The sequence below is a fragment of the Ciconia boyciana genome, chromosome 23 (assembly GCF_034638445.1).
Source record: "Ciconia boyciana chromosome 23, ASM3463844v1, whole genome shotgun sequence".
Classification (NCBI taxonomy): domain Eukaryota; kingdom Metazoa; phylum Chordata; class Aves; order Ciconiiformes; family Ciconiidae; genus Ciconia; species Ciconia boyciana.
The window spans coordinates 2,677,480-2,703,820 of NC_132956.1; the positions used below are offsets into that span (position 1 = coordinate 2,677,480).

At 43.4% G+C, this 26,341-nt stretch overlaps 2 protein-coding genes across 7 annotated transcripts in view; one reads left to right on the forward strand and one right to left on the reverse strand.

The window, feature by feature from the left end:
• SRGAP2 (SLIT-ROBO Rho GTPase activating protein 2) overlaps positions 1–20,680 on the reverse strand; it is a 113,638-nt gene extending 92,958 nt beyond the window's left edge. For 4 of the 6 annotated variants that reach the window (XR_012046152.1, XM_072886249.1, XM_072886246.1 and 1 more), the window contains exons 1-2: positions 20,597–20,680; positions 19,033–19,575 (exon numbers count right to left, since the gene is read on the reverse strand). Coding sequence is in view for 5 of the 6 variants with exons in the window: in XM_072886249.1 (XP_072742350.1) it covers positions 19,033–19,099 (67 nt within the window). In the remaining variant the exon portion in view is untranslated. Of the gene's footprint in view, positions 1–19,032; positions 19,576–20,168; positions 20,287–20,364; positions 20,503–20,596 lie in introns of those variants that run through there. The other 2 variants (XM_072886247.1, XM_072886248.1) reach the window with 2 other exon arrangements.
• Positions 20,681–21,113: 433 nt separating this feature from the next.
• Positions 21,114–26,079, forward strand: FAM72A (family with sequence similarity 72 member A). The gene is made up of 4 exons (XM_072886252.1): positions 21,114–21,375; positions 22,350–22,427; positions 23,545–23,669; positions 24,591–26,079. The coding sequence occupies exons 1-4, from the start codon at positions 21,224–21,226 to the stop codon at positions 24,683–24,685; spliced, it is 450 nt and encodes a 149-aa protein (XP_072742353.1). The 5' UTR covers positions 21,114–21,223; the 3' UTR covers positions 24,686–26,079.
• Positions 26,080–26,341: the final 262 nt, after the last annotated feature.

The following is a 26,341-nucleotide window of genomic DNA, read 5'->3' on the forward strand; positions in this document are numbered from 1 at the left end:
CAGCAGCCACTGGAAGCAGAAGCATGCAGCAGCTTCCTTACAAAAAACCCCGCACTTCAAAATGAAGTTCTAAGAGAAACTGCTTCTTCCCCCTATACTTTGTAGGGAGGATTTTAGATGACCGTTCTCCCAGAGGAGAGTTTCAAAGCAAATCCCCACCACTGCAGACCACTCTAAACAACACTATGGTTTAACCCCATCACTTCTCTGCTCAGTATCTCTTACTGCAGTTCAGTTCAAAACCTGTATTTCAACACAATTAAAGGGCTGTTAGTGCAAGACTGCCTGATGGATACACTCTCCTGATCACCACACACTTCACCCTAAGTGTTGATTCTTGCTGCAGCATACACAACTATCTAAATTTTAAGTTTAATATTAGTTTGTACTTTCCTTGATTTCACAATAAACTCAAAATAGCATGAACAGAAAATTCGTCTTTCAAGAGGTTTCAGTTCCTTCTTTTCGAAAACTGCGTCAACGACTTAAGACAAAACTGTTCTTTGTCCACATGTTCAGATCTCCAAAAGCAGACACTTGCCAATTATTCTTTGGGCTCAACTTAATATTTTTGAAAGTCACAGATAAATTATCATTAACCATACAAAACTGCAAATCAAAACAGAAGACGACAGGATACAATGCCGATGGAGAAACAGACCAAGATTTCACTCTGTAAACAAGACAGGTAAAGAGCTATTAAAATGATATTCAACTAATAAAATTACATTCAGTGCTGTGGGACAGTTGGGATTGTTTCTTAGGTGCCAGATATGTCATTTCAGGAGACACAAAATGACCGGAGGGCTTGTGCTAGGAGATGTTCCACTCTATAGCATCATACATGAAAAATGCCTTTATCAACTGTGAAACTGGCAAATTTGCCTCCTAGGACCTCCTCCTAATGCCAGAAAAAGTGATGTTCAATTTGTGTAGCTGCTGCTTTTTTCCTCTAAAGCTTGGGAAGGTAAAGGGAAAAAGGCACATTGAGGAAACCAGACTTGAAAAAGGCATTCCACACAGCATATTGTGAAAAATACGATGCAGTTGTCTACCTATGGCTTCAAATAAGATTTTATTTTGCAATGTAAATATTTAACCCCTCTCTCTTTCCCTGGCCCATACAGTTACCAGAAATTGCATGCCCTTGAAATCGAGGCGCTCTCTTACATGGGCACATCTGCGGAGATGCATAACTTGAGTAACCTGTGCCAGAGAAATTACAAACAAACAGCCTACTTTCTTGCAAAGAAGTTACACCTGCTCAGTCAAAAAACCCTGTTCCTTAAAAATTAAGGCTTTGTTACTCCTAAGCTGACTCAGTCCATCACTCTGCAAAATGCCAACAAATCCTCTTCATTTCTGGCATCAGTCACGGTCAAGATGAACGCCACTCAGCTACATCAGCTTCCTCCACAGCCCTGGGAGTTTTCAGCTTTTCATAGAATCATTTAGGTTGGAAAAGACCTTTAAGATCCAGCCTAACCATTAACCCAGCACTGCCAAGTCCACTACTAAGCCATGTCCCTAAGCACCACATCTACACGTCTTTTAATACCTCCAGGGATGGGGACTCCACCACTTCCCTGGGCAGCCTGTTCCAATGCTTGACAGCCCTTGCAGTGAAGAAATTTTTCTTCATACCTGATCTAAACCTCCCCTGGCACAACTTGAGGCCATTTCCTCTTGTCATTTCCTCTGGTCCTATGGCTTGTTACTTGGGAGAAGAGACCAACCCCACCTCTCTACACCCTCCTTTCAGGCAGTTGTAGAGAGCGATGAGGTCTCCCCTCAGCCTCCTTTTCTCCAGGCTGAACAACCCCAGGTCCCTCAGCCGCTCCTCATCAGACTTGTGCTCCAGACCCTTCCCCAGCTTCGTTGCCCTTCTTTGGGCACGCATTACTTTGAGTAATACACACACAGATCATCACCTTTCTTTTGCGTGCGTGAACCTCCTTTTGAAAAGAGAAACATTAACAAAAAGGTATCAAGACAGCCACATTTTGAACTTACAGTTGACTCATCTTTGCAAAAACTGTCACCTTCCAAGCACACCATGGGGAAAATGCATACAGCCTGTTAGACAGTCTTAAACCTTATCCCATGCAAGCAGAATTTGTAAGTCTGCTTTAAAAGCAGCCACCTAGCAGCCATTTTCCTTCATAACCTCCACTGTCTCCAGCAAAGAAAAATAGCAAGAGGTCTCCAACGAGGAGCTCCTATGAGGAGCCTCAAAGACCTCTGGCTCTCCAAATTAAAAATATCGCTCACACACAATGGCCCAAACGCAATGCAGCGTCTACAGCATTTCATTCCGGTTATTGTAATCTAATAATAGCCCTGCAGAGCCCCCACAACCCAGCGCTGGCCGTATTGTGTGCTCTCACTATCCACCTCCCCATTGGAGAGCTATTTAAAGTGTAAAACAAGCAAGTTTCTCTTTGAATGTCAGCTCCGTACAGGAAGTCAGACCTAACACTGGATTTTAAAAACTCTACCCACTAACTAAGCAGTGCAGAGTGGATCTTGTATTTAAAAACAGTAGCTGGGGAAATAACTTGCTAAGAGAAATGCACCGGTGCAGGTCTGGAAAGCTGCACACAACACGCATCTCTCTAAGCCAGCACCTCCACAACGGGAGCCAGCTGCTACTGCATCCAGGCCACCGCGATTTTCAACTTGGTTAAGGTTTTAAAGAGCATCCATGATAAATAGAGGCACAGAAAACTACAGAAGGGAGACTGCGCAGTGAGTTGTCCTCACACGGTAAATATATCCCAATTACAACCACTGCCTCCTAGTATACCTGCAATAAGCCAAGCAATTCAGTAATTTTCTATTGAATTATCTGAAAAGGTTCGTAAAAGTACTAAAATCCCGCTATGCTCTCTCATTCAGCATCATACCTATGCTGATGAAGATGATGGGTAGTAAGTTAACCAGGCAAAATCAAACAGCATGTCAGTCACAGAAGTTGAAATCCAAAGCCACGGCTGTGCCTCTGCTTTCCAAGAACAAGACAACACTCACTCACCTCCATCATCTTGTAAGGAAGTCAAAATATATCAAAACCAGTAGGCACATACTGGGAATGAATGCCATTGCCTAGGGATAGTGCACACATCTCAGCACGACTTCATCATTATTTATGAAGTGATACTCCATTCACAAAATACAGCAATGTACTTGGGTTATTTCTATAAAAGTTAATTTTTTTTATTTGTAATTGACACAGAAATATCAGCCTTTAGAAAAACATGTTACTTAAGCCCCAGGAGCCCCATCACAGCCTCAGGGCTCATAAGACATCTGCAAAAACCCAAGGCAGAATTTCTTCTATCTGCAGCCATGTGGAGCCAAAAGCTCCTCCCAGCTCCAGTCTGGGTCCAGAGGAGCAGAAAAGTGATTCATCCTCCCACTCCCCATCCAGGCTCCTGCTTCTCTGGCAGAGCTGCCAGGAGGAGTGGGAGCCCACCACCTTTGGCAGCGTGGTGCAATCTATCATCGAGGCAGGAGTCACTCCCAGCAATTTCGACAGTGTGAACATTTGGTGACATTTCAATTGCTACAAACAGGGAATGAATTTGAATCGAGACCTAAAAAAGATGAAGGTTGAGTCACCCACATTGACTTCTCACTCATTAAAATAGATTTTACTTATTCCCAATTTGCAGGTTGCTACATATGAACACTATATTAAAGAAAATAGAATTGAGGAACCCTTTAGCAAGCAAAGGAAAAAGCCAGCCCCCAAAAGTGAACTCGCCGATACCCGGCTCTCTTCCACTTACTGTGTTCACTGGACTTTCCACTTCATCTAGAACAACTGTGCCAACCGGAGAAAACTGAAACTAACCTCTATCCAAAACAAAATGACAGCAATTAAGCCATAAACAAGTTGCTCGGCTTGATAAAAATGAGTTCAAGCCCCGCGCCTGTAGTATTCAATGGCATTTTTAAGCCTTCCTAGGGAGGAGTCACCACTTGCTGTTAAAACCCTCCCGAGGCCCGAGTGGATGGTTACAGAACTGATGTACAAAAAAGCTGCATCTTGCTGAGCAAAAGAACTAAAATTAAACCCCCCCAAAAAAACCCACACCAGAAGGTTAATAGTAGGTGTATAAAAATATTAACTTAGGCAATGAAAGAAACACAGTCTGCACTATTAGTTTATTTAGAGTAACCACATTATTAACCAATTTGCGATCAGTAATAATAGACATACCCGCTGTCACCACTATGCAGAGAACATCCATTTTGTAAAACATGTTAGTAAGAACAGTCTAACCTCAAACCAAGCTAAGGCATGTAGAAAATGAAATCACCAAGGGCCAGGTACTTGCTAAAATTTTGAGTCCACCCTAATTACCGACAAGGCAAAGCGGATTTTTCTTTGCTCTTGACACACTCTTCCTCCAACACGTCTGATTGCTTTGTATCTTTTTCCTTGTCTATTCTAGTCCCAACTGACAAGAAAAAAAAGAAAGCATTAACACCTTCATCTGGATTAACAGCATTTGGGAGCATTGAGAAAGCTTCCTAAAAATGCAGCTTTTGACAAAAGCGGGGCCCCGCAGCAGCCTCCCTGACCCTGTTCTTGCTGGACAAAATAAATGGGTGAGAAAGCAAGAGGCAATTCCCAGCACCGTGCCTTAAAGCCAAGGAGAAGGTCTTTGCAGCACAGGGGCTCTTCTGTTTGCTCTGGAACAACCCCTCTTCACCACAAACACAAAAAAGACATCCCCTAGGACCGGGCAAGTCCACTCCAAGGATCCAGAGCACTTTAGACACAAGAAAAGGAATCAGCCCCCAAACGGTTTGCAGTGACAAGCGTTTCCTGCTTGCTCTGCCACCAAGAGAAATATTTAACGTTCACAAACTTTCTCCTATTTAACCTGAAAATCTTCACAAAGCTCTGAAGTTCAACTTCAGTGGGAACAGTGAAGGTTTGCTGCAACACTAAGTGTTTCTCACAGATGTAAGAAAGTGTCAACAAAACCCCGGTACAAGAGGCAGCGACATGAGCATCTCTTTCAAGATTCTCAACTGGCCTCTCTTCTTGGCAGCTTAAAAGATTTAAAAATTTTAAAATATCAACTTGACGTCTAGGACTGGCAATCTAGTATCTTTGCCAGCACTGAAATTCACATAAGCCTTTAACTCCTAAAAATAAATCTTAAAGAAAACATTCATTCAAGACTCAATCCCAGTGGAGCAAAAAACTCTGGAAGAATCATAAAAAAAAAGGGCACTTAAAAATAGCAAACCTGTTTATTTGTGTTAGGAAATTTCAGGGGAGTGTTTATTTCCTACTTATTACCCCAACCACTTCCCAATGGCAGAAGTCAGGGAAGAAGAAAAGAGAAGGGAGATAGGAGTCAAAAGAGGGGATACCCATAGACACATTTCAGCTACCTGACAATCCAATTCAAGGCTGCACAAACTTTGACTCATTCATGGAATTGTTTTTGACAGTTCTTCGCAGTAAACTCCACTGAGTTTTATTTGAGCGGTGAGCTGCGTTCCCCGCTCCCTGTTTCCACTCGGACCAGCGAGCGCCTCTTGACTCGACAGCCGTCTCATTCAAAACAATGCTGGGATTTGTCATTCCATCACCTCCAAAAAAACCAAACAAGAACAAAAAATAAAAAAGTAAAAACCCCACATATACAACTATGCAATTATCTCCTCTGTCCTAGTAACTTTTCTTAAAAAGAAAAGGCAAATCCTTTCCAGCCACGCAGGCTGCACTGCCAGACAAAAAAAAAAAAAAAAAGAGTTTAATGTTCTCTCAACATGTTTCAAGATCTGTAACTGAATCCCATAAATCTCACTGGAGACCCTGATTTAGGTCATTGCGAGTAACTCACTACCCTTTAATCTTTTTACCTACTGTCAGTCTACTTGGAACACAATGGCATTCAACTGGGCAAGATCTGCTGAAAGGCCTAATTCAGCAACCCAAAGAACACAGACTCCTCAAAAATAGCTCTGAAATAACAGCACCGAACACAGCCTCTGCTCGCCTGAGGGGAAAACAGCACCCACAAAGCTCCGACACTGTCAAAACAGTAAAAATGCTAATTTAGACTGGATGTTCTTCCAATGATCATAAAACATGTAAAGCTATTTGAAAGGAAAATGGATGGAATTTTGAAGAGGAAAGAAAGTAAATTGTTATTACACATGTTATAAATACACATGCAGTTTTGCCCACAGTTATACCCAGAAATAATTTGCTTTATTTACCTTCGAAGTAGACAAGGAATAACATCTATAACGCTTAAAATATGCTACAGGAAGTTTCACAATCAGAGAATTCTGCAAAAGACAACTCTGGCTTTTGGGCAGCTTTTTTTTTCTTAAAATATCAGAGATACAAGAGTTATCAATTATCAATATTATGTATGATGTATTAACGTCCTCATTTTCACTGATAGGTGAGGGGTCATCGCAAAGACTGAAAGTAGATTTAAGATGTTAAGTGAAACAGGAGTTTAGGAAGTGATGTAGTAATAAAGCATGAACCGTAAGAGACTATGGTACAGCTGAATAGCTCTTTAGCACATTGAACAGAACAGGCATTTTGTTTGAGCTACTTAAAAAAATCCTCACCTCTCCCAAGTAAATAAATACTTCATACATTGAAAGATAAAAAAATAAAAATAAAAAGAGCTTTCCACATATCCGATAAAAACCACTCTCTGTAAAAGAAAGGAGAACACCTGTGCTCTAAAAAGTTAATGGTCAACAGATTTTAGTGTTATTGCCATAAGCTAAAAGCATGTGTAGTGAGGCTTCAGGGGGATCTTTCTTCAGTTAACAAAATAAGCTTTGAGAGGCACACGACTAGAAGCAACAAAGAAAAAAAAAAGAGGGGATGCAGGGAAAGAAAAGGAACCTGTTTTCCTTGTACAGCAGAGAGCCCTTGTGCAGAGATTGGGCTTGTGCAGCCCTTTCCTTGTGCAGAGAGTTGAACTGATTCTTCCTATCGCTGTCAAAGATTCAAAGCAGTTCTGTAAGCACAGCGTAACCTCTCCACAACAGACAGCCCAGGCAGGCCTGGCTGAATACTGATCGCTTTCAAAAAAAAAAGAAAATCAATTTACTCTTTCCTACAGATACATGCAGCTGTCATCCTCTGCATGCACCTTTCCATGTAAGGTCTCAAAGCAACCTCCTTCTTGAAAGGAGAGGCAACGATCTTTTAGAACTGATAAATGTGTTTAAATAGTCAACATATAAATAACTTCTTACAGCAAGGACAACAGCAAACCTTTCACAAGATCCAGAATCCTTAAACTAAAGGTAACAGCAAATTAGCAGCACTTTCATCCCAACCATAGCAGCTGGCCATGCTGCTCTGGGTTTGGTAGAGGGTGGGGCATGAATGAGAACTATTTCATGAAGCCTAATCATAAAACCACTGAAACGATGCGAGTGAGCTGGAAAAGGCAACAGAGTGCAGAGAAAATTATAGCTGATCCTTCAACTTACAGCAAGTATTTATTATAGAACTACACAAGCTACAGATGCTGCTTTCTGGAGAAACCTCCAGCAGCAGCAAACCAACATGGTCATCTGCTCCGTACGTGTTGGTCTGGCGATCGCAAGCTCCTTCCCAAAATACTGACGGAGCCTTCTCCTGTAGCACTGTAATGCACTGTAGCACTCCTGCCATGGGTGCTCCTTAAGGTCAAGCTAGAAATTAATCAGTAACAGTCAAGCAAATTTATAAATCACAGCAAGAATGACCAACTGTTAAGAGTATGTTAACCAGAAAGTGACTTGAAGTTTCAGAATAAAGCCAAACAAAAACAAAAACCCAAAACAAAACCAAACCAAAACAAAAAACTCTCTCATTTGCTGGCAACAGCTCTTGCTGCTTTCAAGACATAAAAGACCACTCTACCTATAAGGATTTTCCAGAGAGGCCAGTGCCAGAATGTGTTCCCTTGTTTTAAATTTGAAACAAACCTAGTACCTGAACCTCCAAGGGCATGGTGGGGGGGGGTGGGGGTGGGGGTATTTTTAGCCAAGATTTCTGGGGAGAAAGAGTGAAAGGTGGAAATTAATGGATGCAAGGAGCCCTTTACAGCCACCCTCTGTCAAGTTCATTCTGATGGGGATGAGGGAAATAATTTGATTCAAAGCCTAAGTAAAGATTAATTCCTTAAGTGTGAAGGCAATGCATGTGAACGTGTTTGGCATTAAACAACTGGGCTAAATTAAAGGATTTCTCTTACACTTTTGGGTAAAGTAATTTATCATTACAGGCAGAAATTAATCATATAATGGCAGGTAACAACAACATATGGATTGATAAGAGATCAAACCAACCTCAGAGAAAATACAGACAATCTGGATGGGATAAGAGCACATGGAGGGAGAAAAGGCAATTTAGCAATCAGTAACAAGACTTCACGCCACACAGGAAACAAGTCAACACTCAAGAGTCAGCTCCAAGGGGTGCTAAGCCCAAGTTCTGAGTTTATCCAACAACCCTGGTCAGCAGTGCTGACATCTTTGGTAACGTAGTAAGTTCCCTGCTAAGAAACCTTACACATTTGTTTAGCACAGACAAAACTTTGACTTGCAAACAATTGTAGTAGATTAACCAGAAACTAATAACGTCACAGCTCTGATAAACCCAATAAAGATTAGTGTATTTAAGCCTCTCCTAGCATGTGTGTGGATGCTGTCCGTCCTCTCTTTTTCCATTTTTTTCCTTTCTGTAGCACAACTCATGGAAGCTCACAAGAACCAAAAAAAGAAAAGGAAAAAAAAGAAACAGAACAAGAAGTATCCAGAGTTTTTAGACATTCAGCTCCAGGGGGAAAACACAAGAGCGCAGTTTCATTCATAGCAAGTTAAGTTTCCATCCAAACATCATTACTGTATCCTGTGACCTTTGTAGCGTTGCATTTGTTCCTCCCTCTATACAGCACAGAAACCCTTTCCCCCTCCCTTTTCCAGCTGCTCACTTTTAAGTCGTTTACTGGCAAAGTCTTTTGTTCATATTTCAGCATCTTTCTGCAGCACTGGAGTCCGCCCCGTTGAGCTGGGACACAGAGGGGTACAAGCAGCCCGCTATGCAGCAGAAATACTGGTGGCTTACCCATTGTTTTTTTTAAAGGGTAAATAGGATGAAGCAGGCTTCCTTCTTCAACAGATGGAGAGAACACAGAAAAGTTAGGAAGAGTTACTTTCATTAAAGAGACCAAAGCAAAACCAGGCTCCTTTCCAAAACCACTTCACAGAGATATTAATTTATTAAATTTCTCAATAACTGGTTATCGAACACAGGGGAAGAACCTCCACGGGCCTGCTCAGAGCTCTGTACTTCTACAGTCCATGAAACACTTTGTATGCTATCGTTTGTCATTATAATTCATCAATATATCCACTGCACATATTAACAAAAATGGAGACAATTTTTTTTTTCACAGTAATAATGGCTGCTTCTTATTTACATGTTTTCTGACCTGAGCTTTCAAAGCACTTCACGTTCATCAGACAGGACTCTTCAAAACACACCTGTAATATACCTGCTTTATGGTCCATAGAACTTATATCTTACATGAATTTACATCTACTGATGACAAAAAATTTAAATAAATAAATAAAAGAACCCTGTCCGTGGATTTGCCAAATGCTCTGGTCAGGAAAGCAACCCTTTCAGAGGGCAGGCATGTCAGCATCTTAGCAAACTTCACACTGCCTTGCCTTTGTGCTGCGTGTCCACATTCTGCTTTAAAGGCTGTGGATACTGATGTGGGTTTCCAAGGAGGTGGAAGAGCATCAGTTTTCTAGAAAGCTTCATTACCGTTCACTGATCAGAACTGCCTGGATGGTTATCTGTAGTGCCATCAATAGCCTTAGGAGAAGTTAACTCGTCATAGTTGTGATTTCCAAGTAAAACACTTAAGACAGCCCTCCCCAGATGAACTGGGATGGAGGATGGAGAATTGCCGTACACCAGTGAGTACACAGCAGCTACCACCTGCCTGTGGTTGCCACAGTACTGCCCAAGTTGAGTAACGACATCTGGTAGCTGAGTGGAAGTTTCTTGGACCCATAATCCTGTCCTTATATAAAATTTCTTCATATTTTAATAACAAGCAGTGCTAATGAAATATGTTAATAACACCTCTTTTTTTTCTTCTTCCTAAAAGCAAGAACGTCACATAAAATGTGTTTTGGATACCAGGTACTCTTAGCAGTAGAATAGCAAGAGCACTGCCCCAGTGTTAACCTGCATAAAGAAAAGGATTTTGTGGAATTTACCGTAACACCTAACTTCACAAATTAAGTGCTAATGAGTAGGAGCATCCTCAAAGACACAAGAGGAATTTATCCCACTATATTTAAACCTCATCCAACAAGCATCTTAAATATTCCCCAAATAAAGGCATAATCATACGTAACATGCCACAGCCCAGAAAGTTCCTTGAAATTGTCCGTCAACTTGGTTTCCTCCTGCCCTGCATGGATCACTCCCTCCCTGCTGAGACAGGGAACGAAGGGATCAATTAATGCCTAAATATAATGGTTGACACTGGGAAATGACAATCCCTACCTCATTTCATTCAGATCACTAAACCAACAGAGTTGTGAAGGACTTACTACCACAAACTGGGTTTCCCCTTAAGATTTCTCACCACTAAGCCTCCGTCAGCAGCAGACAGTACCGTATTTTATTATTGCAATATCCAGACACACTCTGAACAACACTGAACGGCCTGGTGATTAAAACATCAGCATTCACCACATTATCTGCAGCACCATCCTCACTATTTCTAGAAGTGGCTGAACAGGATGGATGGGAAATTGGGAGGCAAGAAATGAGAAACAGAATGGCACCCCATCCATCATTACCAAATCTCAAGCTGCAAATGCAAGGGGGGAAAAAAACCTTCACATGTTATAACAATAGCTTAAAGCCCTGTACTCTCCCTTACTGTAGGGATCAATGATGATGTGACCAGCAGCCAAACAAATGCAGCTTTTCAGCCTTCCCTCATGCCATGGGCATGCCATGCAGCGGCTAAAACCCAAAGAAAATAGAAAAATATCTTTCTAAACCATCCCATTTGTAGAATAAGCACTAGTTTGTGCTGCTAATCACTCTCTCCCTTTTCAGGTAGCAAGTAAAAGCTACAGCAAGAAAAACACATTCGTTACCCTGTACAGTTTGCCTTACGAAAACCCGCCAATGACACAGAACTGTTTCGATTGACTGAAGCTTAGGATCTTTGGTTAGCAAACAGTCAGTCCACTCGTTCAGCGCGAGCAGTTTAGCAATCCTGGCAGCTACAGGTCTGTCGGGAACAAACCCCCCTTCCTCGTGGGACCATCGGAGCATGCCCCCACAGTGGGACCAGACTGCTGTCCAAAGAAAGAGTCAGGGACTAATTCCCAGGCAACAACTGTCGTTATTTTAAGCAGATTCAATTTGCAAGCACTCCCCATCTATAAATTGCATAGCTTCATGGCTTACTTGCTGCATGAAAACCGTTGTCCAATGACAGCAGTACAAGAACAAGCCAAAAACCCTTCCCTAATTAAAAGAAGGGAAGCCAAAAGGCTCTTCCTGGAAAGTCCTACGATAAAAAAAACAACTTCAAAATTAGTAGGACTGACCAAATCACCCTGCCGCAGCACTTCACGACTGTAGATTAAAATCCACTCTTGGTTTAGAGTTAATCTGTTTATTTGGCTCCCCCTCAAGAGTCAAAAAGCCAGGAGCTGCTTATGTGCCACATAAGGATAAGGCAGCTCCCTGGGCCTAATTCAGCCGATTTCGCAGAAATAAATGTGAAGCAAAAGTTGTTTCTGCAGCATGCTGAAAACACTTAAGACCTAAGAATTTTTGCACCACATTTAGCAACACCTTGAGAGAAAATGTTGGCGAAAAAGCACTCATTAAAGGAGAAGGGGGAACCCTATGAATGTTTGGAGTATTTGCTGCTTGTATATGCCAAAGATTTACCGTGCTATTCTGCACGGCATGCTGCAGCATACAAAAGGGTGCACACTAGATTAAACCGCACGGCTGCACCAGGCATATCAGCTGAGATTTACACCCAGGCACAGCTCAAATTTACATTTATACTTGCTTCCATTTCTGCTGCCTTGCTTGGTTAAAGAACAGCAAATGCTGGGCTCATTTATCCCAACGCGTCCATCCTCGCCATGCCGCCTGTCCACGGCCATCCGAACTCATGCCCACGCTGCTTCAGAGTGCAAGCAACACTCCCAAGTAACTCTGGGTCTTGTGAACACATGGTCCTTTTACATTCAGAATTGCAGAGGAAGTGATTTTTTTTTTTTTTTCTAATTCCCAGCCCCTTACTTTTTTTCCAAGCAATGATTAACTCTCACCATACCAACTCAAAGCAAAATGACTGGGTCAGAAGCTTTAAACAACAGTAAATAGTTAATTTGATGGCAAAAAAAAAAAATTAAATGGTTCAAATGCATTTGCAGCACCTACTGCAAAAATGAAAAAAATACCAGCTGAGCTTCCTTGACACAGTTACTCTATATCCAAATGTGTTTTCTGACTTTAAACACTCACACCAAGAGTTTCACTGACCACTACTGAGAGATTTCACAAAAAGAAGGTCCTGTTTTGTCTTTTGCGATATTGCTATTTTGGAAGAAAAGGAGAAGGAGAAAGTAGAAATGAAGAATGGTCTCTAATGATGGAATTACTGTGAAGTCAAGACCCTTTCTCCTATTTCCTCCCATACTTTTTTATCCCTCAGCAAATCAAACCATAACTCTATATTTGCTTCCATTGCCTACAAAACGTTGCCAATATTCAGAGAGCAGGACTCCCATGATGTTGTAGAAATTCTCAAAAAGAAAGCATGAAGTCTGCAAAAGTCATACAAAAATGAACTAAATAAAGTCATAAGTAATGAATATCAACTGTGCATGGCATAGCGAAAGCTATTCAAAAGAACATGTGTTTAAACATACTTTCCATCTCCACAAAGGTTTAGATTTTTCACTCTTCATAAAGACAGCTGAAAAAGTTGACCAGCCAAATAGGTTCTTCCAAGTAAATCCCCAAAATGGGCAAAAGTTAGTAAGCATTAAAAGCAAAAAAAAAGAAAAGTCAAGCCTTTTAACTAACAGAAAAAGGAAAAGATACTAATGTGTACCCATACCACGAAAGGAAATCATTCAGAGCTAAGGAAAAATGTCGTGGGGCTCCCTTAGTTGGGAGTTAGGGAAAACTGGCTATCACTAGTAAACTTTTTATAGAAACCCTACTGAGTTACACTGGCAATTCCTTCTGCTTTTGGAAGAAACTGCAACGCTTAAGTGGACTGAGGTCTTTTGGTCAGCTTTGGGCTCTAGCCTTGCGGCACGTGATGAATCTGCAACGGAGGGATTTTGGAGATGGAGAGGAGAGAAGAAAGACTCTGCATTCTTTCACCTCTTCCCGTCCTCATTAACAATCCATTAGTAGGAACTGTACATAGGACAAAAAGAAATACAAACTATTGCTGTAACATCAAGCCAGTCTCCCAACAGCCCCTTCCCCCTTTCTGGCAGTAGGCTGCTTCGTTGGCCCAATCCAGCTCCAAAACTCCAGGGATTAGCACTATCAAGAACTGCAGAAAACCAGATGATCTTGCAGCAATTCCGTAGCCGGAGTTTGGAGCAAGTCATTGTTGCAAACAAATGGAATCACTTACACGCACAGAGTAATGATTAACTGTAAAAACCCCTTAAAAGGTAGTTTTACATGTTCAATGTAAATGGTAATCCAATATATACAAACTCAAATCTCAAAATTCAAAACTATTCCACTCCACCACACCGGGGTGCGTGGCTGAAAAGTCTATTTACACGGTGTATTAAATGGGTGTTGCCAAAGAAGAGGCCAAGAGCTCAGCCCTAACTCTCCAAAGCGCACACACGTGGTGCTAGCATCTGCAAACAGAGCAATTGCGTGCAGTGACCAACTTGGTGACCTGAACAGAAGGCAGACACGAAAGAGAAATCATCACACACACGTAACATCAACAGTACTGCAAATCCCCAGGTGCACAGGTTTAGCAGCAAAATAAGTTACAGTGATTTCAATAGATTGGTCTAAAAATCAAAAGATAGTTCTACAAATGGCTGCTTTCTAGACAAGCGCTGCATGTCCAGTGTTAACAAGAAAACTTTTGACAGTTGAGAGAAATCCCAATTTTGTTTCAAATCACCACCAAAGTATCACACTTCCTATCCCCAAAATTGCAGCTGCTGACCCAGTCATGCCTACTTTTGTCATCTTTGGCACAGAGAAGGTCTGTACCACTCCTAGGAGTTTACCAGTATTAAACTGCTGACCATCGCTCAAGGTGCTCAGAAGATGTAGCACGCAAACGAGGTTTGTATGCAGCATTTAAGGCATTTTTAAGCAATATTTAAGGCAAAAGACCACAATCAGCCATTCAACCCAGAGAAGAAAAAAGGACTTATCTGAAATTTATCACCAATTTTGGGGAGATTAAAAAGAAAGTTTTAGACATTACAGTAGCCTGAATCTGATGGCAGCTGGGAGGCTTGCCTGAAGTTCCTCGTATCAGGCATCTTCTCTTCATTCAAGACAGACTCAGCTAAATAACCACGCAGCCACCTCTGTGCTGTGCTCGCTCCTGCTATAAATTACCTCATCTATTTTTCATATTCCTAGTGCTTTTTGGACTGTGCTGCAAGATCTGCAAGAGAGGCATTTTAACCTTTGCTAGAGACTACTCAAGGACAGAAGTGGCTTATGAACCCTTGCTGTGTAAAAAATTTCAGTATTAAATTTCTGGAGCCCAAACCATGAAGCTATTTACTGAAGCTTTATACAAACTAATTAAATATAAGGCTCTCGTGGGACATGAGGAGAAAGAAAAGAAGAATTAAGAGATAAATCACTGGCTTTTCTTTCCTCAGCAAATGTACACTCCAATTTAATACATTAAACCGAAAACCAGTTTGACAGTCCTTGGTCGGGCATAGATAGGCAGCGTCCAAATCTCACATGGAACACACTGCACAGCATAAATTAATTATCTCAGCTTTACCACAACTTGCACAAAGGAATTGGGAGAGACAATCCAGACAAGGGGATGAGCTTGAGATATCAAAGGCTCCATATGGAGACCATGGAATCTCACTTTCCAGCTTCACAGAACTCATAATCTTTGTGAGCACATGGTACAGAAACATATCAAAGCAGCACTTCCCTCCCCTGCTGACCCCATGTCATCTTGTCAGGAGAATTCCTACCGCATGACACGCAGCCAATTCAAAGTTTCCTCAAAGAGAGGAGCACTCTCAACAAGTCTTGCAAGAAGAACCCACTAATAGTGGCAACCTCTCTTCTCCTCGCCAACAGTGTGAAACATTCAGGTGCAGATAGCACAGCCATGCAACCAAACACGAGGCAGACTTTGCTTGCATCATCTAAAGGCAAAAGACTCAAGGTCAATGCAGTTGTTGAGGGTAGCCACCCTGTCTGGACACCTCTGCAGGTTAATTCACTTCTGCAGAAGACAGCGAGTTTGTAATTGAACCTCCAGATACTAGAGACCACAGGATCATTGGACAATTCAGGTTGGGAGGGAGCTCAGGAAGTCATCCAGCCCAACCTCCAGTGGTCACCTGTAAGGTCAGACCAAGTCTGGTTCCAGCAACCTCCAAGGATGGATGTACTGCACCAGCACCTACAGACTGCAAAGCCTGTCCTCAACCACGCTGCACGAGTAATCGGGAAGAAACACATTGCTCCCTCCCTGTCCCCTGACCACTGCACAGTAAGTCTGATGTGTAAGAGGTGAATTGCCTTCATCTTCAGAAACTCATTTCATCCTAACGTTGATCTCCCCTGCCATTAGCTGCATGCACAACCACGGGAAGAGCTCACTTCAATCCAAAAGAAGCAAAGAACCGGCTGTTGGAAGAAGACAACAAATACCTATAGCTCACAGCCATGGAAGAACAAAAGGTTTCACTCATCAACACCCTGTCGCCCCTACACACCTTTTACAAGAAAAATTACCAAGTTCATTCAGCAACAGAAAACCAAAAATTTCCCATAACAATGATCTATTAACCATAAACCATACTATTCTTTCAATAGTTTTTTATTAACAACTGAAGAGTATTAAATTTTTAAACAAAGCTCAATCATTCTGGTATTACTAATCTAAAGTGCTTAAGTACATGTTTGTGGATTAATGGTTTTAAATGAAGCCTCTAAACACGGTTTCCAACGCACAGCCAGAATGGCATAGCAAAAAACTTATTAAGTTTCTAAATGCTAGTGAAAAATATCAGAGATCTCATCTGAGGAACAGATGACACCTTATGATCTATGTAACACACCAACACCTGATTCATCTCACTCCCACAGCGACTGCTTCATGGCATCATTTCACAACACAAGAGAAAAGATACCAAACACCCCATAAGCAGAGTTAACACCATTTCTATGCCATTCCTGCAGGTAAAGTCAGAATTTGATCAGGACGCTAAAATTTTTTATGTAAGGACCATGATATGTTTAATGACTAGGCAGCACCACACTTTTGGATTTAAGTGTGTCTTTAGCACCATCTCATCTTCCCACTGTGGTAGAGAGACCAGCACATCTCTGGAATTAGAGAGGCAAGAGGTCCTACCACTCATGAGTTTTCCTGTAGAGCCAAATCACTATCCAACTCAGAACCAAGGCATCTATGAGATGCAAAGCAAGTTTCATGAAATTTTAAGAAGAGCTTATAACTTCAAAGTCTCCCCCCAAACGTGGTACCTAAAAGCAGAGGAACGACGATCCCCATTGTCAAAGCAGCTCATGAAGGGTTGAAGCCAGGTGGAGAAGGGAAGCTCCCTGCTGTACTTTGAAACAAATGAGGTGATGGGGGAGAGGATTGTTACCGTACGGTTGTGTGTATTTTTGAGCTGTTTGGCCCATCTACACCTCCCTCTCAAAGGAAGAGCAGGAGATGGATTAGCACCTTCCATTAGCCACTTCTGGGGTTGTTTCTAGGTGTCCAACGCAAGGCTGCCCCGGCATCACACAACTGACCTTAACCTCCCTGCAATCCCCCACGGCAGGCGTGCGCCTCGAGGAGTCCCTGCGCAAGGAGAGCTGAACTGCGAGAGGGATGAGTATCCCGAGACAAACTCATAGCTGCCCTCGCCACTAATTCAGGAAGGAAACCCTCTTCTCCCAGCTCCTCGTGATCTATTTACACAGTTCCGCTCTTCTTAACCTCCCATATTGAAGATAGGAACGTTTTATAAGGCAAAAGGCACAAATGTCGATATGCCCTGACAACAATTCACTTTTGGGACCACATTTACAGGCTGAATTGACAGGTCTCTGCACGACCACCTTCAGAGATGAACTGAATTTTGGCAGTAATGGTCTCTGCACACAGGGAAGGCTCATTTCCATTTTACCCGTCTGGTTGGTCTCTTTTTTGAAAAGGAAGGGAAAGATTTCTTTTCTAATGCATGAAAAAACTGAGAGGTGAGAAGATGCGCTTTACTAATTCTAAAGCCTTGTTTCTTATTATTGCATCCAATTCACAAATATTGTGACTACAAGCTTGTATCTATCACACACATTTTGATGGGGTAAATAATGAAAGAACATATAAGCCTCTAATTTTACACTGCCTTCAATTCCCATTTCCAAAGACAGCTAGAAAACAGGAATAGAAACTAAGACAGTAAAAAAGAAACACGCTCTTCTCCATTTCTAACTTTAAGAACCTGAAAATTAAAAAAAAAACAACCACCAAAATTAAAAATTAAAATAAACTCCGACCCAGCTTTATATTTGCTCAGATGAGCATTTTAAACATAAATGTCAAAACTACGTCTAGGTACAGAGTACCAGGGTCAGTGTAGGACATGCATCTTGTAGGACAACACGTTTTAATGATTTGCAACCAGTGAGCAGCCCCCCCAGTAGGAAAAATAACTAAGTACATAATTGCAAAACAATATTTTAATTGTCAGTTTTAATCTAGGTTTCCTACTCAGATTTAAATCACATTTTTTTAAATCGCATTGATTTAACTCAATCAACCCTGCCCGAAGGCCATCTTTCCTGCATGCTATGAGCATACCAAGCAAGTTTTAACCGATTAGACAAATCACTAAATCTCATAACTTCCTAACAGCAATATATCACGCCATACCCAAGCCATAATTATTTTTTTAAATAAGCGTTATCTTGAAAACTTTGCAAAAATAAGAAGCTAAGTAGACATTTCACCATTTTTTTTTTAACCTAGGGCACATGATAGCTTGAAACCCAGCCAACTGAATTCTGCAGAACTCTTGCACGATCACTGCAAATATGCCTCCGACTCCTTATTGCCTTCCTTATGATGATGGGAATAACACCGATGCATTAGTTTTATTCATTTATATATGTATGCATATATATGTGTCTATACACACACACTGCAACCTTAAGGTGTTACACCCAAGAGCACAGTAAGAAAAACCAGGCAGTAATATTATGGACTCACCAAGAGCAAAATCCTGAATAATGGAACTTTCTAGCACAAACAGCTTTACAGGGACCCTCAGCACAGTCCCCGTTACTACCAGTGGAAATATGCTCTTCTGACACTACACAGATTTTTAAAAGATTCCCATGATAGGAGGAAGATTAAAAAGCAATTAACTGGCTCTCACATTTCAAATGCAAAGCCATATTTTAGAACAGCAGACAGAAAAATATGGATCTCTCAGAACTCAAAGATTTGTTACATTCCATAAAAAAGCCCTTACCATGATACCTTAAAACAGCAATACCATAGTAGGAACCTACCCCATGGGAACGAGAAAAAGCATTGCAAACCCAATCCAGCATTGTATTATGAAAAAGCCCTGCAAATTCCAGGCAATCTGCAAATGATTTCCCCCTTCCCCACCCAAACATCTACTGCAAACTCCTACAATTGCAAGTCAGGACTGCAAGAGCAAAAGAGACGAAAATAAAACCATTCCTACCTTTAACTTGAGTGTCATATTCAGCTATGATCTCCTTATCCTTTTTGAATTTTGCTGGCGACGTCATGTTTTCTTTTCCAAAAAGATTAACCTCAACACAGATCCACCAGAACACAAGATATAAATGCAATTTCGCTCCTCTCAGTGCAATGCCTTGATTTTCCGCTTGTCCTCCCCCCCACAAAAAGGAAAAAAAAAACCTAAATCAGTCCATGGAGAGAGGGTATGAGACGGAGCACAGCAGCAGCAAAATGCAGATGTTGAGAGATCAGTGGATGGAAGAGGCAGCAGTTTTGTCTCCCTGCACCAAAACCTTTAGCAGCAGCATCAGACTAGCGAGATCCTGCAGCCCCCAAAGGCTCTTCCTGATTGCTAACATTAATAGCACAGCCAGGGAGTGGAAGTCCTTCCGCACAACATGTTTTGTGTGGGTTTGGTTTGCCTTTTCTTTTTTTTTTAAAATGTGCTCAGAGATGATGCAAATCAAATCCCAAACGAGAGCAGAAACGGAGGACAAGAAGCCGTTTTCTTTGGTTTGCTTGCCTGCAAATGCAAAAAAAAAAAAAAAGAAAATATATATAAATTTAGAAAATTACAGCTTGCAGCCAGCAGTCACAAGATGCCCAGCCAAAATTTGCGATCGAAAGAAAAGCTGCCCTGACATTGCAAATTGTCCTTTAAGCAGCAGCATGAGGTTAGAAATGCAGACCGGCCAGGTAACCAAGGGAAAACGCCTACACGGCAGCCAGCCCCAAGGGGGGAGCAGGGGCTCATTTGGCAAGCGGGGTCCCCAGGGGAGCGAGGGGAGGGAGGGGAACCAGCCTGCGCAGAGAGAAAGCGCTTCTCCAAATGAGCAGCAATGCGGGGGGACGAACAGGCAGAGCCCGGCCAAGCTGCAGCATCCTCCGCTGGAAAACTGCACCCCAGCCCTCATCACACCAGCGGCGGGAGCCGGAGGACGAGCCCAGCAGCTCCCCGACACCCCAGACCCGTCCCCTCCGGAGCGGCTCCGTCCGCAGCTTTTCCTTCGGCAGCTCCGGGTTGGGGTTTGGGGTTTTTCTCCGGTTATTTTGGGTTTTCCGGCGGCCCCTCGCCGAGGCAGGGGTCAGAGCCGGCCCGCGGCCGGGGCGGCTCACCCGGCATGTGCGAGGCAGACGGGACCCTGCCCGCAGGGGGACGGCGGGACACAACTTTTCTCCCGTCCTTTTTTTTTTAATTATTATTTTTTCCCCCTTTTTTCGGGGATGGGATGGGGCGAGGCTGCAGCCCGGCGGGCGGGCAGCCCCCGCAGAAGATGCGCGTACGGGAGGAAGGAATAAATAAACACGGCACCCGCCGGATCCGCATCCCGCCCGGGAAGAACAATGAGGGCGGCGGGGAGAGGAAGCGTGGGGGTGTCCCGGGGGGGCCGGGGCTGAGGGACGCGGCCCCGCGCCCCGCCTCAGGGCCGCGCTGAGGGGAGGCTGAGGGGAGGCGGCGGGGCCGGCCGGCGGGGGCAGCCCGCGGCCCCCCGGCGGGCTGCCAGGGGAGGGGAGGGGGCCCGGCGGCCGGGCGGGGCGATTACCTGGGCGCTGCGGAGCCGCCTCCCCACCTCCCGCAGCCGGGCGTCCTCCGGCCGCTGGCGCCCGCCACCCGGTCCCCCCTCACCGGCCTGCCGCCGCCCCGCCCCGCCGCGCGGACCGCCCAATCGGCGGAGAGCGCTGGGTAGGAGCGACGGGCGCCCCGACCAACCAGACGGCTCCATCTTTCAGCTGGGCCCGCCCCTCTTCCCGCCGCTTGGCACCCGTAGCACCGCCCCGCCAGGACGGGGTGGGCGGGGCCCGGCGGACCGCAGTAGCCTCCGCCCCAAGGACTGCTCAGGGGCGGGACGAGTCATGCAAAGCGGCTGCCGGCTGGGCCAATGGGAGCAAGGCAGGGCGTGCCCCTCCGCCAATACCCAGGCGGTAGGGGTGGTGCCACCCGTCTCCTCCAACGGCCAGCAGGGAGAGGGTGGGCCCCGCCGCTGATCTCCACTAATCAGATTGGGGGGCGGGGCCTCCCGCGCCCAATGGGAGACTGAGGTCGGGAATTCAAACTGACAGGTGGGAGCGTGGCCGTTGGCGGCGGACGGCACGGCCCGGCCCGGCCCGGCGGGGAGCAGCGGCGGGGAGCGGCGGCGGGGCCCGGCCCGGCCCGGCGGTGGCCGCCCGCCATGTCGGCCAGCAGCTGCACCTTCGAGGACCGGTGCGTGGCCGTGCTGTGCTGCCGCTTCTGCCAGCAGGTGCTGAGCTCGCGGGGGATGAAGGCCGTGCTGCTGGCGGACACCGACATCGACCTCTACTCCACCGACATCCCGCCCTCGGGGTAAGCGCCGGGCCTCGGGGGGGCGCGGCTGGTCCCCGCAGGCCGCGGGGTCCCTCCGGCGGGGCACGGCGACAGCCCCGAGGCCCCGCACAGCCGGGCCGGGCGTTGCGGCCTGTCAGCCTCGGGGCCGCGGCCTCCCCCGCTGCGATCCCGCCGGCTCCCGGAGGATCCCTCAGCCGGCTGTCACCAGGAAAACGGCCCCGAAGCGGAGGACTGAACCCGATCCTCCATTTCCAGTTCCACCTGGCTCTCCATCAGCCCCGGGGAAGCCACGGCGAGAGCAAGGCTGTCCCTCGTCCAGCAAACCACAAGTCTAATTTAATCTATTCGCGGGGAAGACGTAGGCCTAGGAAGCCACAGGGAGTTCCTCCAGCCCCTTCCTTAAGCAAAGATTAGAATTTGCAATAAATATCTGTAAACAGGACAAACCTGATCTTGTGCTGGTTCCGGAACAGCTCTGCTCCGAGTCGGTTGCGTGTTGCTTTCCCATAACAATATTTGAATACTAAGGAAATCAGATTGCAAAACAACATGGTAATAAGTAAGTATGGGCTAAAAAGGAGATAAGAAATCAAAGGTTTGGTTTTAAACGTCCTAGCCTTTAAGCTATTGTTCTGTAGTCTTAGCTGAGATTTGCCAGGAACCAGGGCAAATAATCAGATTTCTGACCGACAGTGCCACACAGCCAGCAGCACGCGAGCGTTCGTGAGTACTAAGAGAAGCGGTGCTTCCCCGTTTAATTTGAGAGGACTTACGATATATTCGTGTAGTGTCGCATGGGTCTCTTTTTGTTTCCACATGAGTATGGCTGGTAGCTGACAGGAAATGGAATTGTGTGGTCTTGGGAAAGTTTAAAAAAAAACACACAAGACTACAGTCACTTTGTTGTGACTTCAGACCTGTATTATCGAAACGTTACAGTTGTGATCATCGCCACATCTAAACTTCTGTATTTTTACTTTCTTCCCATCTAGTACTGTTGATTTCATCGGAAGCTGCTATTTTACTGAGATCTGCAAATGCAAACTGAAGAACATCGCGTGTTTAAAGTGGTAAGAACGCCATTCAACGACACTAACACCTCCTCAAGCACACTGCAGTGCTGCTTAACCTTCTCACTGCAGACTACTGCAGTGCAAGAGTTAAGGGATGAATGAACAGATTGCATACTCTATTTCAAATTTAATGCTGCTTGATAGAAACTCAGCCCACGACTTCTGGGCATGGCTGCCAGTCTATTTCTGTGCAAGTCCCAAGTGGAAGTGTGACAACCTTGTCAGTAGTCTGAGTATACGGGAAAGCTTGCATGCCACCTGCCTGATTAAATGTCTGCTTCAACACTGAGATAATTGTGTGAATAAGGCCACAGTAAGAAGTAGTTACTCATATTCTAATTAATAGAACATCCTCTTGGCAGATCTAGTTGTTGCTAGCAGATGGAACATGCTGTCACTAAAGTTCTTGGAGTTCTTTTATCCTCTTTATTAATGCCTGATATTTAAGAGTAAAAACAACAACTCTCAAATAGCTCGCAGTTATTTGAGACGATCCTTTCAGCTTCATAATCAAGACTTCTACCTTGTTCAGATTTGAACAGTGGGGGGGTTGCGACAGGAACACAGTATTTTATTTTTGAGACAGAAGTAGAGAAACACAAATATCTCACTGGAGCACATGACTGAGAAAGTAGAAAAATGGTTGTTCTAGGTTTCAACCTAGGAGAGCAGATAAGGCTTTGATATTCTCAGTCTCATTACTCCTACTACTGATACTCTCCCACGCACAGTGCTTCTGGTCAGATGGATTTTATGTGCATGATGAACTTCTACATTGATTCCAATGGAATCATGTGCCTTCCAAAAAACAACAAAAAAAAAGATACAGCACCATTTGTTGGTATGTAAACTAATCTGGATTACACAATTTAAGTTACTAAATGGTTCTCTATGCCAAAGATCTAAAACTTAGATATTCTGTAAATCCTGACAGATGTTCCCTAAATATTTAAGATGCTTGTTTAACTATGTTCACTGAACTTTATCAAAATAGGAGCATTACATAATAGTCTGGTACTGTGGCTATTTAACATTAGTTTGAGCTGGAAAAGCCAACAACATCTATCTTTTCACCAGGCATTTGTGTTGCTCATTATTTCACTTGTCTTTCTAGTGGTAACATTGTCGGTTATCATGTGATTTCTCCCTGCAAACCTTGCCTGCTGTCCTGTAATAATGGCCACTTCTGGATGTTTCATAGCCAAGCAGTCTTTGGCATCAACAGACTAGACCCTTCTGGTAAGGAACACATATGTTTCCTTCTCTTCCCTAAACTCTTGAATTCTAAGTCCTCCTAATGAGGCATCTCAATATAGTTAAAGCATATGGAGAGAGTGTAACATATGGAGGCATAAGGCAAGCGTTACTGTATTGCTAATCTAGCAAACTACTTTGGGGGAGGTAGTTGTAGCTACTTTGCAAATGAAAATTTCTAAGTGGAAATTTATCTTCATCAGAAAACTTAACCTACCCCTTTTGTAGACAGAAGTCAGGATTTTCTCAAGCAATATTATAACTAGTATAAACACAGCCACCAGCTGCTATTTATAGCAGTATGTATAGCTTTACTGTGCTATTAGGCAGCTGTCCAATGGGCACTCTTTTGGGGTGAGTCATGTTGTCACTTTGACCCTGTATAACTGAGTCCTCATTAGCTCAAGCTGCAGCTACAGCTCCTGCTAGCTAGTTTCTTCAGCTAGGTGGTGGTTGGATGCCAAGTGTCTAGCATAATTTGCCTTCAGTCCTCAGGAATGCACAGCATTCTGACAAATCATTTCTCCTCCTTGCAGATGGGAGTAACTTCTTGTCTAAATCTTTCAGTGTCACCTGTGTTTCAGATCAATGCATTTAAAAATAAATCAGCCATGAGGGGATTATCGATAGCTACATGAATTAGCTATATAAATACGTCTGTGGGCAGGGACTTACTCTTTGAACTATGCTGTAAACAACAACACTTACAAGATCACTTTGGAAGAAAAATAGGAAATAGTCTAGATATACTTATCATGAACATGTCTTAACAGGTTTTGCAATGATTAGAGTAGTTATTTTCTCTGAAAATAGACCGTTGTGTAACTTAAAAATAAGGTCACAATCCAAAAAGACTTTTTTTTTTTTTTCCCCCTCTCCTTTGTCTTCTTACCTCCTTCCCACCAGGTGTGAATGTATTGCTCTGGGGCAACTTGCCAGATTTGGAGGAAAGCACAGATGAAGATATGTCCTGCATCTCTGAGGAAGAGTATATCAGATAAATGTTGTCTTCAATATACTACAGTATCTTCCCTAGATTCGTTGCATTGCTGTTTGGTTTGGATTTTTTTTTTTCCTGCTGGCCCATCAGAGCTTAAACAATAGAGGAAACCAGGAAATCTGGAAAACAATCCTAAAAAAGGAAGGTATCATCTTCCTCTTTCCCTGTAGCCTTCCTTAGACTCTTGAGTCTGCCTAGCGTGTATCTTCTGACTAGAGAACATGCCTTGGTCAGATCTGCAAATGCAGATGGAAGGTGCATTTACTGACGTCTAGGTCTGTTTTGTTTTTTACATTTAAGTCTCAACAGTTGATAATCCTTCTTAACTGTATTTTTTTTTCTTCTTTCCTAAAACAGTATTCACAGAGCAAAGTCTTTCAGTTGCTGTAAGTACAGCTTAAAAATCTTAAGAAATAGTCAGTCTGGTTGACAAAGTTCTGAAAGAGCTCTGCTTTTGTGGTCACACGGACCATTGCCCAGAGCTTCTATTCTGAGTATACAGACTTGCTGAGTAAGTGGCTTAAAGTATTGGAGCTTTGGCTCTACGATCTGGCTCTCCTGCTTTTAGCAGCTTGTTCTCTGGGCATCTGAGGCATGCTAGGATGCTCCTGAATGCGGACTGGGGAGCTGTCTTATGGAGTCTTCCCATCTTCATCTTTCAGTACTTTTAGGATCATGTTTCTGTAGAGATTGAGGGGGTTTTGTTGGGTTTTTGTTTATTTGGTTTTTTTTTCCCTGATAAAACCTTAATACTGAAGTTATTTAATGTCTAATATAACTTCAGTACTACACTGGAGTTTTTATTAGGGTCAACAATAAAATCCATCCAGTTCTATGTGTTATTTTTTTTCCCCTTATAGGATAGGCATCCCTCCAAAACAGAACTCAGTCATCCGATTGGGTCTGTTGGGGGGGGGGGGGGAGGAAGAGATCAGGTTAAATATTTGGTGTTCATACCTAACCTTACATCCTGAAGCGTACAGACAATCTGGTTCCTGTAAGCAGTAATGGATTCAAAGCTCATTATCCGAGTTGTTACAGCCATAGTATTTAACTTATAAACTAAATGCTGTCCCCTTCAGCTAGTCACCTGAAGGATCACCTTTAGAAAATTCAGGGTACAATCATATAAGAGAACAGAGTACATTTTTAAATTTGGATTGATGCTGAATAAATCGTTCTATAGTCTCTTGTGATACTTGGAAGAGGTGCAATGAAGGCAGATCTGAATTGTCTTAGTATTTTTACTGCACGTTATATATTTCTTAATTAACGGTACTACCTCTTCTGCATTGTTTAAATGTATATTGGTATATATATGTACGTGTGTGTACGTGTATGTCTTGTTTTGACTTCCTGTGTTATGTCTGCTCATTAAATAAAAGGTTTGGGCTACATAGTCTTCAGGGTTGTAATAAATATGGATGTGTAAAGATATCAGATAATCAAAACAATGAAATAGCATCTTGAACTTGTACTAACTAGTTGAATAATTAGGTTCTTACTACTATGACTTTGTTTTAGAGACCCCAAAAAAAGTCACCTCCTTTTTAGGTTGACAAACCTGACAGTTTCTCAGTCTTAAAGGTGTTTAGTAAGTTAACTCTTCTATAACACAACATCCCCTTTTTTGCCAGTTTTCTGTTCAGTTTTCAAT

Bases quoted from the DNA above. Each gene is read 5' to 3' on its own strand.
- FAM72A (XM_072886252.1), top strand. From the start codon at position 21,224: ATGTCGGCCAGCAGCTGCACCTTCGAGGACCGGTGCGTGGCCGTGCTG. The intron at 21,376-22,349 runs GTAAGCGCCGGG...CTTCCCATCTAG, and splicing joins ACCGACATCCCGCCCTCGGG to TACTGTTGATTTCATCGGAA. The intron at 23,670-24,590 runs GTAAGGAACACA...CCTTCCCACCAG, and splicing joins CAACAGACTAGACCCTTCTG to GTGTGAATGTATTGCTCTGG.